The 16,997-nt window shown below is 44.7% G+C and overlaps 1 protein-coding gene across 3 annotated transcripts in view; it reads left to right on the forward strand.

Annotated features, from left to right (window-relative positions):
- znf521 (zinc finger protein 521) overlaps positions 1–16,997 on the forward strand; it is an 88,671-nt gene that overhangs the window by 55,800 nt on the left and 15,874 nt on the right. For all 3 annotated transcript variants that reach the window (XM_006786452.2, XM_006786453.2, XM_035905976.2), the window contains one exon: positions 14,878–15,009. In XM_006786452.2, the coding sequence (XP_006786515.2) occupies positions 14,878–15,009 (132 nt within the window). The remainder of the gene's footprint in view (positions 1–14,877; positions 15,010–16,997) is intronic.

Below are 16,997 nucleotides of genomic sequence, written 5' to 3' on the forward strand. Positions count from 1 at the left end.
GTTTGTTTGTCTACTTGGTTCCATACACCAATAAAAATACACTCAAAATGAAACCTTGGTGTAACGATGACCTTAAACACAATGACACTCTTTCCCATAACATTGTCCTGTCCAATAGTCCAGAACTCCCCTAAGAGGCCTTACAGCAAGTCTAGGAGGAACCAAATGAGAGAGAAATCGATTACTTTCCTCTCTCCACTGTCTCTGCCCTGGCTGAATTACTGAAACAAGATGCTGCACTTAGAGGAGTCTTTGGAGAGGCAGAGGGAGAGAAAGAGAGGTGGGGAAGAGAGAAACACTTTTAGGGACATGGGTGCCATTTAGACTAGGACCATCTTCTCACAGAAAGCCACTAAAAGCAGTGAATGATCCTCTTCCTGTCCCAGGCTGGGAGTTGGTTAGCCTCCCGTGGTTAAGTGAATACAGAAAATACACTCAGGTTTGAGGTCAAAGCAAGATCATTAAAAACAATATTAATTTCTGAAATCCAAGCACAACAGTCATTCGCATTCACCCCGAACTTGGCCGGAGCACAATCGACTGCTACAGTGTGCGTGTGTCCAAAAGCACAAGACCTACATGGCTACACGGATCCAATCTGATGTTGTTTTCTGACTTCATAATGTCAAATGGGTGTTGTTTAACATCCACAGATTTTATTGTCTGAACTATGAAGATGAAAATGAAGCCCGCTCGTTTGGTAGATAGAACGTGGTGCTTAAGGGACCCAATCCCTGTAAGTGCCATTAAGTGGAAATTGCCGTTCACATATTCCAGTGGTTTGATTAATTACACTCTCTCATGTGCTTTCATAAAGGCCCAATGAAATATGGGGAGCAAATTGCATTGTGTTCCTGTATCCTGTTATGTAAAAGCAGTTTAATTATTGACACATGTTTTGCCACCTGGCAGGGGAGAGGATGGTTGGACATGAATAGAAATCAAACAATAGATATTATGGAAGGGTAGAGCTAGCACTTGAGATGCCATGTGTTTCCGTATCTGTGACTCACTTTATGTCCCCTTCTTCACCTCGCCTCAGGTCCTCCTCCTGAATCAGAGAAAAGAGCAGTCGTGATCGGCTGCGTGTGTCAAAGTTGTAAGGGAAGCTTTATGTGGAAGTGAGCGCACTTTGAAACCTGTTTAACTTTGGAGGCAGGACTGCTTTTTTAAAGGTCTCTTCTAATAAATGTGTAGTTAATGTGATGTTTTGTGAAGGCTGCATAGTCTCTCTAGAGAATTAAAAGATCCCTGCTGGCTTTGTGTGATATCTTAAGATAGCTCTTTTTTGATCAGAGTAAAGACGCTACTTAGCTGCTGATACACTTTGAACTCAAGGAAGCGGCGTGAGAAGACAACAAGCAAAGTTGCAGTTTTAACATAAATGTCTTTATTTCCCTTTTCTTTCTTTTTTCTTTGTTCCTAGATAAGAGCAGTGCCCTCTACTGCCATGGAGACTGAATAACATGAGTGTTTCAGGGCAGTGCTTGCCTTCTGTTGTAGCCAGTAGTACTTAGGCTCCACTCTATTCTGTATTCTACAGTGTATGTGGAGGTATTAGCTCATAAAACCCTCCTACTGTCATATGAACCCACTGCAGTCCCTGAGCTCTATATGAACAGCAGGGCTCTGATACTTAGTCCCAAGCTGTTCCTGTTTGCCCAAAACGATCAGGCCTGGCCTCGTGCTCTCTACCTGATCTAGTTGACTGGGCTGTGTAAGTTAGGTAGGCAGTCCCTGTCTCCATCCCCCCTCCTCCCTCCCAATATGCACTTGGACCCGGGCTCAGGCTGCACCTTTTGTGTTCCACAGGGATAAGGGGGCCAGATGGAGGAATTTGATTAACCAGCAGTGGAGGACCAAATGTTCAATTGGATACAGAACCAGTTGGAAGACGGGAGGGAGCGAGGGATGAGGCGGGGTAGAGGGAGAAATCTAAAATGGCTGGTCATGTGCACCGGCCAACACTTTGCAAAGGGGAGCCCAAACAGACACTGAGGTGTAGTAATGCAGAAGCCCTTTTCCAAGTACCAGCTGGGCCTTTTAGGAGCCTCTATCCCCACAGCAGACACACGGCAGCCTCCAAGCAGCTTGACTTTACCATATGTGGAACTTTTTTATGCTCCACCTGGTTTCCCCAGGGGACCTGTGCCGCTGGGACGCCGGAGGCAGGTGAATTGCTCTTAATGCAAGGCACTGAATCACTAGGCCAACAACATGAGGGAAGTGCCTAGGGAGAGGAAATGGATCTGCAGAAAGACTGGCGCGGACTGGCGCGACCTTGGAGCTAGTGCCCGCTGTGCAGCAGAAAACTGTGTGGCGTGTCACCGTGCCTCATCTTTAATAATATCCACGCTTAGGTTTCTTGCACAACATTATGTATTATTTCACAAAGTGTTTTTTTCTTCCAAAATGGAACTGTTCCATTTGTAAACTGGCTTTAGTTTAGAGCCTCGTTACTCTTGCCTGAATCCCCCCCCCCCCCCCCCCCCTCCCATTTTTCCTATTAGCATTTTTTTTACTGTGAATTTACTGGTTCACAAAGATTTTGGTTTATGCAATACATATTGTGTGCACTTTGCTAATATTTCTATGCACTCCTGCTTAAATCTAAGTTACATCGTAGCTTCAGCTGTTTCTACTCCTTTACATAGTTTTCAGTGCCGACTTCCAGGACAGGTACTGTAGGTCGAATGAGGGAAAATTTGGCCAAGACAGTGAGGCTGTGGTCACTCTCCTGCCTGCACCTGTCTTACTGAGTCTGTGGCAAAAAGCCAGAGGTCAGGGGTCACCACAGGGGGCTGTCAAGGTCAAAGGTTTATCACTCTCCAAGGGGTCCTGGAGCCATCACTCAGACCCTACAGTACACACGATCTGCCCAGTTGAGGTTTTTTTTTTTTTTTCCTTCCCCTACTTTTTCTAATCCCTCCAAATGGCTCGGGCAAAACTCCTGACAGCAGCAAGAGAAACAAACTGTGGGGTGTGGAGCTCTAAGCCATCAGCTGGAGATTTCACTTTGAAAAGATTCCCTTTTACTCACTGCCCTTTCCACCAATCAGAGGGCTCGCCAGAGTCCAGGCACCCAGAGCTGCTGCCCTCTGACCCTGCCAGCGGTTGTTGGTTTATTTTGTTTGGGCATTTTGGAGAGGATGGGGCTGCTTTTGACAGTTCAGGCAGCAGGACTTGGATAAGGTCTTTAACAAAGACAGCCAGAGAGGGTGAGTTTCACAGCTCAAAAAAAGGCACAAGCTACCCTGAGCTGGTTTTTGCAGTTTCGGTACTGCACTCGTATTGCTGGAGAGGTTGTCATATTCATTGAGACATGTGGAAAATGGCCCATTTTGGAGGGGAAATAGGGGCCATTCATGCAAAGTCAATCCCATCAAGTAGACAGAAATTCCTCGATACCCATGTTTATGCAGCTGTGCCCGGCGATCAAATTACACCAACCCTCTTGTAACAACCTCGCCTCCTTCTGCCCTTTCTGCTTGTTCCTCCTGACCTCCTCTGAATATGAAAGGAGCCTCAGATAGGTCTCGCCATCACCGGGGAGCAAGGGAGAGGCAACGAGACAAAAGGGGGCACCTAACCTAGAGTTTTACCTACTCGCAACAGTAATTGGGTCAAAGCCACGGAGCTTCCATGGGTCAGCGGAGGGGCCCGTCATATGAGGGGCACATAGGGGCAGTCAAAGAAGGCCCGTCCCCAGAGAAGAAGTACTAACCGTCATGCTGTAGCACCAACTCTGACAGACCGCAGGGAACGGACCCACCGCATCGAGCTTGTCAGCTGTTCCGGCAGCGCGGAGCGATCGTGGAGCCCTCCACTGGGAGTGTATTACTGAAGGCTTTTCTTCTCTGCCTCTGTGTTTTATTTTTTTGGGTGGGGAGGGCAGGGTTGCAAGTCTGTGTGCAAGAGGGGGTGTTGAGGGGTATAATTTAGAGCACAGAGGGAGCTTCGTCTCTCCATCTTATGATTTGGAGGTGAAGACAAGCGCCCTCGGGGGCCCCCTGTCAGAGCTTTTGGGCGCGCTCAATGCAGACTTCAATAAAAACACACAAAAAGAATTCCCCCACAAGGGCGCCCGGCTGAATTGCTGACGCCAATGTAAAAGATTCAGTTTTCTGTGAATCATTTAGTACAGCGACCCTGAGCTCTCTACACAACGTGACAATAACAGGAAACCCCCCTCTGTCCTCCTCATCATGAAAAAACGAGACCCGGAGAATGCAGAATTATTTTTTTCACACATACAATTTCACACATCGATCACCCTCTGCCACTCCTCCATTTTCCTCTTCCCCTCCCATCTCTCACTCCTCTTCTCTTTCCTCCTCTCACTGTATTCCTGTCATGACAAATGTCAAACACAGTCAGTTAGGAGAGCGGGGTTTTTTTTCTAACCTTTTTTTTTTCTTCTTCTTCTTCTTCTTGGTAACCAAGAGCTTGCCAAGTCGAATGTGCGCTGGGACAAGACTGCTGCAGAAGCATCACATTGGAGCATCAGCATCAGATATTTCTGTGAAAGTAACAGAAATGTTTGAAGGTGTTGTCACAAGCTCACAGGTTCCTGCTGTTTGTGTGCACCAGAGGGAAATGGCGCCTTCTCAGCCCTTTTGTCTCCTCCCTCCCCATTGTTGTTTTTAAACTTATTTCTCTGTTTAGTTGTTATCACTTTTATTGTGGTTAAGAATCTCAGCATGGCTGTTTTTGTGGGTTTTGACAGAGGGGGTTGGTGTTATAGTCAGAGTTAAAATTAGAGGAGTTGCTTTTCTGTGTGACTTGGAGACATGTCATCTTCTGGAAGCAGTGGGGAGTCTGTCAGTCACAGCCATGGTGTGTTTTAATCATCTCTGTCCCACTTGGTGAAGCGCTGACGGTTAGAGTGAGGGTTACCTCCCCTGGACAATACCAGTATGCTAGAATCTCATACACTCTGATGTCAGACATAGCAACCAGTTAAGAAATATGAGACGTTTCTTCCTCAAGTTAATCCTGCAAATTCAATGGGGGAATCAAGCAACGTCTGGTGAATCTGAAGATATATCACAAGTGCGTTTGAAGGGTTTTCTGATCTTTCAAAATATATGACAGCTGGAAGGAGATTGGCAACAAAATAGCAGGAGTTTGTCACTATAATAAGAGCATGACGCTGATAGAATAATCAAAACCCACGACATCTTAGAAGCTTAATGAGTGGGGGCTCCCCCCAAGCGAGCAATAATAATAGTGTTTTGTAATTCTATCGCCATTATAATGATACTCTAAGGAATTTTAAATAGACATTTCTTTGTAAAACAAAGTAGGTTAGACTGCAAATTATATTTTCCATAATGAAGCAGCTGTGACTACAAGCATGTATTTACAGTGCTTGCATGTGACGACGCCATAAGAGTTAGGCCACACTGGCCTTTTTTACAGGATGCCCATCCTGCTCGTTTTCCTTTAACCCCTATCTGAGCATGCTCCCTGCTGTCCTCTCCAGAGATATGGATTCTCATTTCTGAGAGCATCCTCTGACAGTCTTAATGGACAAGTATTCTCTACGAGGATCGGAGAGCTCTCGCTGAAAAGACTGCTCTCGTCATCTCTAGAATAAGTACGGTTTTCTCCTCTCCTCTTCTGCCCTGAACCCATCTAAGGTTGCTTTTAAGGGGCAGAAATTAAACTGAGCCTTCAGAGAGCAATGGAAACAGAAAACAAGGGTGGAGAGCTGATGCTTTTGATGCCACCTTAATGTCAAACAAGCACTGTATAACAGAAAGTATTTAAATATTAAAGGATAAATTGCAAATGCATTAACAAATATGAATCCTAAATACCATTTTCGTTCGCAGATGCATGATATAAGCCACTAAATTGAGCTTTAAACAGAAGTACTTAGAAAAATATTCCTGCAAGGCCCCAAGCAATTAGTCCAGCTGCCTGCCTTTGTCCACCTACCCATTGTGTTCTTTGTAAAAACCATTCTCTTACACCTCCACTTACTCCATCCTTTGAGACGCCATTGGAAATCCAGGGCTCTGAGTTGAACCCACAGTTGGTTTAAGTGTAATGAAATGTATGTCATGTCTCTGGCTCGCTCCCTCTGGCTTCCCCTCACCCCTGGCCCCCTGAAAGCACTGCCTTTGACAGGAAGGCCTCTGTGGCTTCTGCTGCAGTGATCTTTAGCCCCTTCAGGTCCCACTGACTATTTAGGACGTCCCTGTGATTTGAGGGTGGACTCAACCGTCCACACGTTTCAGAGCACCAAGTGATAGACAGATAATAGACAGATAGATGAGAGTGGGAGCCTTGGACAGCTAAACAAGCCCTGTGGGAAATTTTACCCTGATTCCCGACTGCATTTTATAACAAATAACCTCTATCCTGTTACTATTTATTAATGTTTTACAGTACGCTTACGGAAAACACCCAGTTGGCTATGCTTATCGTACACACTGGGAGCCTAGCAATGTGCACATTTACTCTGCGGTTTATGCTGTTTATCTGTTATGTGTGTTCTGTCCTACATTGTGCACATTATAGAGACCCCATGGTAACAGAAGTCAGATGCAGTGTCTGTAAGAGGACCCAAGCTGAGCCATTTCAGATGATGCCCATTTAAATTTGTACATATATTGACTATGGAGTTCTCCGTTTATTTATCATACATTCAATCTTTATGCAGATGAGGGTGAACGCATCATGCATGGTACACCTAGGTTGCATCTCGATGTGTGTATCTTTATGAGGCTTTTTTTTGGTTTTCTTTTTTTATTTACCTGAAGCTTTGTGAGCGTGAGACTCTTATGTGTCTGTGCATGGATATTGCAGCTTGGAGAGCGTGTGCATGTCCACTATATTAGACGGAGCGTGCGAGGGGTGCCTCAGCGTGAGTGTACTGCTGTCTGTTCAGAGCTCTCTGCACCAGCAGGGTGCGCCATTCCAATTTACCCATCAGCCGTGGAGGTAGGGGGTAAAAGTGCGGGGCAGCACTGTCGGAGATTTCACATTCGAGGGACGAGATTACCAGTCAGGGGACCCCTGCGTGGAGGTGATGAGGGAGGGCGACTGCAGGGGCACAGTGTGAGGGAGTTGGGGCTGATGGAGGATGGGGGAAGGGGGAGGGCAACAAGACTCCAGCACCACCCTGGAATCCATGGGCTCTCTGTTTTCTGGGGAGCATAGCTGCCAAGCTGCACATCTGTTTGACACCAGGCGCTGTGGTATGGCAGTCAGGGGCTGTCTGTCCCGATTCACGTCTCTTCGCCCTCTAGTTTGTTGTAAGGATCTGGACAACTTTTGAAGCCTATCTCTTTTGAAATCCTTCTTAAAACTGTGCAGGTTTTTGGAAAAGAAAACCAAAAATAAAGGACAGATGGAGTCTCACTTTCATAACGGCAAATATTTATACTTCTACCGCTCTTTTTTTTTTTTTCCTCTAATCACATGCTCGTGAAAGATTTGTATATCCTAAAACTCTGGAGCATAATCATGGCATTAAAAATCATCTTTAGCAGTTACCTCAGGCCCACAGACCAAGCCTGCTTTTGGCTGTACTCACTCAGTCTGTATTTGAGTGTCAGCCAAGTCAGCCGTGGCTGCTCCAGAGACCCAGAAGTCTGTTGGGGAGACAGGACATTCCAAACAGCATAACTCATTCTTTACACCATCTCCACCACTATTAGTTAATTATATGCAGGTGTTTTCCTTTCTGCTTTTTTTCATTGTTGTGACCAAAGTACATAAAGCCAGAAACACGGCGAAAAAAGAAGGGAGAGATAGTGTGGAGGAAGTGGCTGAATGTGCTGCATGAAGCAAATTATTGCCCCCATGTAGATTCATCAGTTCTCCCTGCTGGATTAAGGAAGGGCCTTTCTAATGAAGTTCGCCCCGTCAAAATGAAGGGACTAATTCTGATTTAGCTGAGGTAATGAACTTCCCCTCTCCTAGTGAGAGCAGCACCATGGGGTGGTTGTGCAGTGGGGGTGGGGGCAAAGGAGAGTGGCAGCAAGAGAGAGGGAAGACGAGACGGGAGAGAGACATGGAAGGAGGACAGATAGAGCTAGCAGGGAGAGAGAAAGCTAGGTGGAGAATGAGGGGAAAAAAAATTATGCAAAACGGCTGTCTCGTATTTGCTGAGATGTATTAAATTTCCAGTGCGGGTGCCTGTGTTATATAAAATTATGTTAATGTCTTGTGGCCCGCTGCGAATGGCGGCTTGCTGGTCCTGAGCATGCGTGGCTGGCCGCTACATGGAGCGCACTCAGTGGGACTCAGCTTTTCTATTAAGGAAAACCTCTAGACACCTGATGATGAATTCTCTCTCACCAAATGTTCCCCCTTTTTTGTGTCGAAAATATGAGCGCTTTTCTAAATGACTTTGGAGAGCCTGGCGTGGCGCTTGGCGGCCTCCATCGAGCAGGGGGGAAAGGGGTATGGGGGGGGGTCCCTCTGCAGCAGGCTAAGGGAGTCAATTAAGGCAAGCGCTGATAATTATAAGCCGGCAGAACGCAGAGGCTGGCTAATTGTACAGTGTTCCATGCCGCGAGCCCAGCCATGGGGCCTCTCCTCAACGCTCTCCTTCCCTGCTCCATTGTGCGGACCTCAAACCCCATAAAGCCACAAACCTCGGCGCGACAATGCCACAGTGAGGCTACCAAAAAAAAGCCGGTCATGTGTCCATAATTAACTTTTTACATTCAGGCCACTCACTCTGTCGAGACCTGAAAGAGAGTCTGGTCTGTATTCACACCTCATGTATTTATTTGTTGCTCTTTTACGTTACTTTTACTCGCCTCGCTGTTGTGTTTCTGTTCTTCTTTGTAATTTTTTTCCCCCTTTACAAAGCAACTTTCATAGAGTACAAGATCCTTGGAAAGTCAGGGCATAGTCACTTGACCTTTGTTTCCTTCTAACAAGAAAAAAAGCCCAGCAGTTTAGAATAGGCACGTATAGAGTAAATTAGAGCATTTCAGTGTAGAATGGTGTTTGTGTGGCTGCAGGGGGTCCGGCACTCCATGCAATCCATCTCAGCAGCCTGCACTGTTTGTCCCCAATGGACCTCCGTACCTGCCTGCAGCTGCAGCGCCTACATATCATTCGTTAACAAGTATTCGCCTCTTGCCTTTGTTGTTGTGGATTTCTCCCTTTTCTTTCTTCTTCTGTTCTGTCTCCGTGACCTGCACACTGTTCATTTGACCGAGTTTTAGCCATTGTGGGCTTTAGCTGCGAGAATTGCAGGTAGCGTGGAAACACAAAATGGCAGCGCATTCTTCAAATGGTACTGCAGATCCAAATCCTGCTGAAACGCTAGCTTCGTCTGGTTTTACCAGCTACTCTCCCTTTGGCAGACTGCAGAGTGAAACATTCAATTCAACTGTTTCAAATCTAAAATAATCTGTAAGCACAAAAACTGAAAAATAGACAGTGTTCTGGCCACTACACCAGGTATTCCAAAATATCTGGACTTATTTGAAATATATATATATATATATATATATATATATATATATATATTTATTCCTGGATGGCAACAGGTCTGCATAATTTCCTTCCAATTTTCCTTTTATGTAGTTATTTGTCAAGTGTTCATAAAGGTGAGTCATTAAACATAAAACAAAGCACAGAAGGCTCTGCACAAATACTGGTGTTCATGTAGTCAGTGGCACACAGGCTCTTTTGCATAACTGGCCTCAGGTATTCTAGTAGAAAATGGTTTAATGTATTGTAGTAATTCATAGCAAAGCGGTGTCCTTAATAATTCAGTAATGACTGTTAATTATAGCCTTTATATATATATATATATATATATATATATATATATATATATTACATTTTTATTTACATATATAAAAATCTGAGCATTGCTATATACATGTGTAGGGAATCGGAGCAAATAGCTCAACTAAAAATGTCCGCTCGTTGTGCTTATGGAGAAGGAGAAAAGTCCTTATGCTTGTGTCCCTCTTGTTTTGTGAAACCCAAAAGGTGTTCTAGTCGGCTAAACCTTTTGTAACACCCGTTCAAGCGTTACGCATGTTTATCTCGACACAAAAACCTGCCAGTTTGGTGTTTCTACCTCTGGCGTGGTAGCCAAGGGAGCTGTGAAGCGGTTAATGTAGGCGCAGAGTGGCTGATCCTAGCAGGAGCCTAGCCCTGCTCTGATTAGCACCTCCAACGAGCTGCCATGCATCAGAGCTGACATTCTCCGAGAGTCATGTTCCCCCAGAATCCTTTGCTCTCGCTGTGCGAGGGCGTCACCACTACTGACATGTCACAGCCAACAATCTCACTTCACCTCTCATTCTCCCTCTGGAGGTTGGAAAGCAGCATCAGCCGTGCTCCAGCGTTGGGACCCTGACACGGGGGCTCAGCTTATCCTTTTTTTTTTTTACTTCTTTCTTGCAGACACAGGGTATATCTTTTCCACGCAGGTCTTACTGCAGTACCAACACCTTTCATTTTGTATTGTAGTAAGTTCTCCAGTATCTCGATTCCATTAGCTAGCTCAAACACATTCCCATCACTGTTTGTGTAATACATTAGGTCTTTGATGGAGTGTGTGGAGGGGTTGGGGGGATTTTACAATGCCTGGGTAAAATCTTATACTTGAATCTCAAACATTTTGCACTTGATTGACTCTGTCCTTCTAAAACTGTGGAGGCAGGAGATAGATATTAGTGCTGTTCCCCCCGGGCAGTTCTCCAATCAGCTTCAGTCCAGGGGGAGTCCATCCCTTTGCGTTCCCACCTACAACCTCCCTACCCCCACATGCTGCATTCACCAGGCCCTAATGGGTGTTGCAGTACTTCTGAAATGAGTTTATTCCTTATGAGCAGTGCCTCCACCTCAAGAGAGCGCACCACACAGAGGTGGAGTCAATTTGTATTCACCCATAATTCCCTGGGCCTTAATCACTCTGATTTTCCTCCCATTATCTGTTAATGGATAGTTCCCGCGGAGAGAAGAGAGAAGTAAACCCACCTACTGTTTACAGGCCTGAAGCTGTCTACTCTGCTACCATCCACAATCCCATGGTGGGTTGTATATACAGCAGTGAGTCCGCTGAAAACCGAATCTTCTTGGATTATTAACATATAACTCCAATATGTGGCTGAATAGTAGGAGACAGATGGTGGAATAGAAACCAAACTCTTGCTAAAGGTGAAATTCCTCATAAACAAGATTGTTCAGAAAATAAATGTAAAAAAAAAAAAGGCATTTCTGTTTATATGGCTAGGTTTGGCAGTTTAGAAACTCAACACTGACCTGTTAGTTATAAATTGACCCCCCCTCCCCCCCCCCCCCCCCCCCCCCACACACACACACACCCATCACGCTGTGATTACTATGGTTGTTGTGCCTGTATCTTGTTTAAAACAACCACTAAATATTCCCAATTTGTTCCCCCAGTTGTTTGCTCATTACTTTCAGCGCAGAAGTGCCTTGATTGATGCCGTTAATATCATCTGCTTTGGCGACACAAGAAACACGGGCCCCTGTGAGCCTGAGCTTCAGAGAACTGTTCATTATGCCCCAGAGAGGAGCACAGATCTAAGTATCAGATTTTTCTTGTCCAAAGTCAAATGCTAAAAGTGGTCCTGAATTCCCTTCGCATTCTCACTGCTCCTCGGCAGAATTGTTTAAAGGGAGAAAGGGGCAGTGGTGGTGAGGGAAGCGGTGGCGTTGGAACGGAATAAGCTGAGGGAGAGTTTTTAATTAAGCAATGCCCTGCGATATACTTAATTACACATTATTGTCAGAAAGTTAGAGCGCCTTTAGTTACATCGGTTTCAGTCACTGTCAGCTGACGGCTGTGCGTTTGTACTCTTAAGCACAATAAAACATCTATCAGAATCGCAGGCGCTTTTACCGCTGCCTTACAAAATTCAATATGCTGCAGCTGTGTCGCTGTTACATAAAGAGTTCACTAAACTATGCAAGCGAGACCTGCAAGCCCCAGCGTCCCAAACAACCTTCAACGGCACATGAACTTCAGCCTGGATACAAAAAAAAGGGGGAAAAAGTAAACAGCGCAGAGAAATAAAGACCATTCTTTTTGAGAGTAGTTTTTTCCTCTCCCCCTCTCCTGTCCTCCACATGGGAGAGATATTAGGCGTTTGTGTTTTAAGGAGCTGTGAAATACATAAACCATGAGCCACAGGAACGCAAGGCCCTGTGGATATGCAGATGGGCTTACTTTGCTGGTGTCAGGGATGCTTAGAGGGAGCAGACACAGGAGCAGTTCTCATCTAAAGGATTTTCTTAGGAGTGCGGAGGGACAGGGTGGTGGCAGTGGAGAACACCCGGGAGACTCTGAAACAGAGAGTGGGAGGAGGGAAAGGGAGAGAGATGAGGATAGAGAGAGAGGGCTGACAGTCCCCTGTGGCCCTGTAACTATATCCAGAGTCTGCTCGGTGGATAGAGAGGGGTGGGGGCTCACACAGGGCCATGCTGATTGGGCAGCCCAAGAGAAGGGCTGGGGGAGCAACAGGAAGTGACCTCAGCCCAATGAGGCAGCTATAGGGGCGAGCAAGCCGACTTCCTCCCTTGGCTCTCACTAAGAAACAAGCTGCCAGCCTGATTCAACCCCTGTTACACTGCTGAATACAAACCCAGCCCTAAACAGGCTACATTAGAGGCGCTAACGGAGCAGAATTTGCTTGTGATAGGCCCTCACTTAAACCTCGTTTTTCCTCTCAGTCGCATATCCTCAACAGTAAAAGATATTATATATCAACAGTGGCGTCATTTTAATGTTGACAAATCATGTGAAAATTAATACTTTGACTCCACGAGTATAAGTAGCTTTGTGACCAAAAGCCTTGTGAGCATCGTGGCCACATAAAGTGCCAGTAGAGAAATCATTCTAAGGCATGGATTTGCTAACAGTAAGAAAAAGAAAAAAAAAAATGCTGCTGTATTCTTTAAATTGGGAACATTCTGTTTCATTTATATCTGTCATTTTCACCTGATGCACCTGCTCACAGACACAGTCACACACATGCACACATGCAAGGTCAGTCAGGCAGGTGCAGAGTTATATGCATAATGAAGCAGGCCAGGTCTCCAAAGGGACCGCATTGTGCACTAGGGTCAAATGAGGGCTGCACATATGGCAGAAAAACAGATCTGTGCACACTGCAGCAAGGTTGACCTTAGTGTACACCGTCACACAGATAAGCAAACTGAATGGTGATCAAAGAGGACAGTGATCCTCTTGCACGGCTGCGTGGATGCGCTCGTGGCAAACACCCCCTCCCCTTCCCCTCTTTCGCTGATGCCTGCTGCTACACTCAGATGCACATGTAGGCTACAGAGTATCTCATCTGTCAAATGCATGATTGCAGAACACAGCATCAACTCTTTCCCTTTCTAACTACCATGAGCTGCTTTGATCAGCTTTTACCTTTTGTGAGACAGACATACAGGAATGTTGTCTGTGAGCTTGTGCTGATGCACAACTAATTTGTTTTTTTAGGTTTCAGACATAATATTAAAGGATATGCATGATGAAAGAAGATTAAGAAGAAAAAAAATGGCAAAAATGTGTTATAGTAAAAACTGCAGTGTACGGCAAAGAGCCTGACACTGTAGGAGATGTTTTCACTCCTTTTATTTCCAGAATATTGGGGTTATTGGGTCACAGTTGTCTCTATTTGTCAGTATCAGTCCATGAGTGCAAACACTGCGATACTACCTATTTTTATGTCTAGTTTCAGCTTTAAGAAATTCAAAAAATCATTTTAGGGCTAAGGCTTTTTTTTTCATTTTCTAATATTTTAGAAATAATTGCCCAGTATAGCTTAAAATGTGGTGGCCAAGGTGACCATATTCTTGGAAAGCTTTGCTTTTCAGATTACTTGTTTGCCAAAATTGCCTAAAGCATGTTCAACTAACCCTCTACCTGGACCCACCAGGAATCGAGCTCTGCACAGCTGTTTAGGTGGATTATGTATACATGCTTCTGGCACCCAGGGTCTATGCGGTGGGCACTGGGCTGCAGAGACCTGGGGATAAACCATGGCTGAGTCTCAGAGGTATGCACCCCCGCCCCTTTGCCGTACAGTAGCAAGAGTTTGATCGAGCACTAGTCTGGCAGAGTGCATAGGCCTTTTATTGACACACCGGAGATGGGCAGTTCTCTAAAAGTCTGAGTCAGCAGATTGTTGTGCTGCAAAGAAATGTGCAGGTCTACCACGATGGCATTTATTTAAGCTATCATTGGCTGTGGTTGAGGTAGTCAAATGTTGATATAGACATTTGGGTATTTTTAAAGCAAAGAAGATAATCTGTCGTGCAAGTGAGCGTGCTGTAAAGGAGAGTTGGGTTTATACGAGCTGATGAGAGCCGAGATCAGGGACATATAAGTAAGGTTTGAGAAGCATTTTTTCAGTTATTTGGGGGGGATTTTGTCCTTGAAAAACTGATAATGACCCTCTGCACCGTTTGACATGCACTGTTTGACTATTTAATATTTATTTCGATTCGCAGTCTGCGAAGCACATATGACTCTTTCCTCCTCCATTTAGACTTTGCAGATTTATTTTTATGTAAGTTGATGAAAAGAAAAGGAAAAAAAAAGATGACACTCGCCATGTTCAAAGTGCAAGCCCTCGTCTGAGCTATTAGGACCCCAGCTGGTCATCCAATTTATGCCTGATGGGAGCAGATCACACAATATTTTTTTTTCCTGTTTGAGTCATGAAAATCACAGACACAAGAGTGTTCCTATAAATTTGTTAAATTTAAATTTCATGTTAAAAGGGAAGAGGGAAAAAAGGACCAGGACAAAGTGAGATCTCTGCAACTCCTCAGCCATTCATGCTCTGCTTGTTCCGCCTCTTATGGTTTTCTGCGTATTTTCTTTTTTTTGTTGTTTCTTCTCTACAGAGGAAGGATTGAACCATGAATGCAAGCTCTGCAGTCAGTCATTCGACTCACCAGCGAAGCTTCAATGCCACCTGATTGAGCACAGCTTTGAGGGCATGGGTGGAACCTTCAAGTGCCCGGTCTGCTTTACAGGTGCGTATTGTGCATGTGTTTGTGTGCATGCAAGCGTGTGTGTATCGTGCAGTATCAGCCCAGTGAACACATGGAAAGATTATAAATTAAAAGGTTTTTTTATGTTAACTTTTCTAACACATTTACATTTTCAACAAAGCTTCTTTGCATGTTTTTTCTTTTTCACTTTGAAGGCAAATGGGTTCTAAATGAGTTGGGAAAGGTCGATCAAGCAGGCCAGCTAAAGCTAAGAGCAGTTTGCTGCATGTGGATTTTTATTTAGTCAAATTGCCTCCAAATCAAGGCCAAAGAAGTGTCATGAGGTGAGAGGGGGAGAAAGAAAGAGAGCAGGGGGGAAGGCAGTGTGAGCTGAGGGGAGATGGGGGATTGAGGAGTGGGGAAAGAAAAGGAGATGTGCTAATTGTGGATGGCAGTGGTGCTGATAGCTGTAATGATCTCATCTGTCTCTGTGCGTGGAGGTGGAAGGACCGGACTCCTCCTGAGAGGATAGCGCCCTCCTTCAGTGTCAACAGGGTTAACTATCTCTATAATGAAATCTGCAAAGTCGTTAACTTCAGCTCTTCACTCTTTCTCCCATCTCAGCTCTTTACTCTTCCTAACACTTTTTTGGTCCTCAGCTCATTTCCCCCTCTTGTGCTTCCTGTAACCCCCCATCCACCCATTGCACAAAAACTAATTTGTCTCTCCTTCACTTGTTACATCAATTAACATCATTAGTTCACATTTTGCGCGTTGCTCAAAGTTGTTTTCGCATCTTTTTTTTTAACTCCAGATCCCCCTCACATCGCCGCTCCTTCTTCCTTTTCCTTCTTTCTCTCCACTCCCCTCTCTCTAGTCTGCTCCACTTCTCTCATTGCTGTTTTGGCCTTATCTCTCTTTTAGGAGAGGCCTATTGATATTTCCCCACCCCGAACTCCCCCCCCCCCCCCCCCCCCTCCCCCTCTACCCCTCACAGGGGTCTGGGCATTTAATATACAGAGCATGCCTCCTTCATCTGAGCCTTCATTTTCCACCGCCGGCTTTGACAGACAGGTCCCCCCTCTCCCTCTGCGTCCATATCGATCACGGCGCATGAGAGAGAGGGATGCTGGGAGGGAGAGGGGAGGAGGGAGAGACAGAGTACACCCTCAGGACAGCGGTCGCAGTGCAGACAGACAGATGGGCGAAGGCCTATGGTAGCGGGGAAGGAAGGCTGTGGAGAGTATGGGATGAACTGAAAGGCCTCCCTCTGTTGGGGATGCAGGGGACAGGCAGACTGAAGTCAGAGCACTTGGAGAAAAAGGAGCAGTTGAGAGATTGGCTAAACAGCTGAATGTATTTCTTCAAGCTGAGCTTGACATAAAGTAAAGAAAAAACACTTGTTTAACACCCTAACATAACTCTACTTACAGTATATTGTCAGATAATATGCACTAAGTTCGTTTTTGTATGTTCTTCATTTCATGGACTTTTTTGGATTTTTTTTATCACTACACAGAGTAGTAGAAAAAGTTAATTACAACTTTTCATCGACAGAACATACATATTAAGTTAAGATACCAGTAAATTTAAGCAGCAAAAAATAAAATAATGTTTTCTATATATTTCTTTGTGTTTTACTGACACTTAATGGAAACCATAGAAGCCATTTAACTTTTGCACTTTAGTACTTTTGTGGCATTGTTGAGGCAGTAATGATGTAAAAAATTTGTTTTCTACTAAAAAGTACCATGCAAAAGTACTTTAAAGTAAATAAAAAAGTACTTCAGTGTTATCAGAAAAATGTAGTACAAAAAATTGCAAAAAGGTAAAAATAAAAAAAAATAAAAAACAGCCATTATGTACATTTATGAATGAGTTCTTATACATATGTTGCAACATACTTGTCCAAAGTAGAGCTAATTTTAACTGTTAGTTTAAGGTCCACTAGTGCATTAACATATAACAAGATTATCCGGTGATTCATACATAAAGTTGTAATATACAGATATCAAATGATAATGGTAAAT

The sequence above is a fragment of the Neolamprologus brichardi genome, chromosome 18 (assembly GCF_056152115.1).
Source record: "Neolamprologus brichardi isolate AB-2024 chromosome 18, ASM5615211v1, whole genome shotgun sequence".
NCBI lineage: Eukaryota > Metazoa > Chordata > Actinopteri > Cichliformes > Cichlidae > Neolamprologus > Neolamprologus brichardi.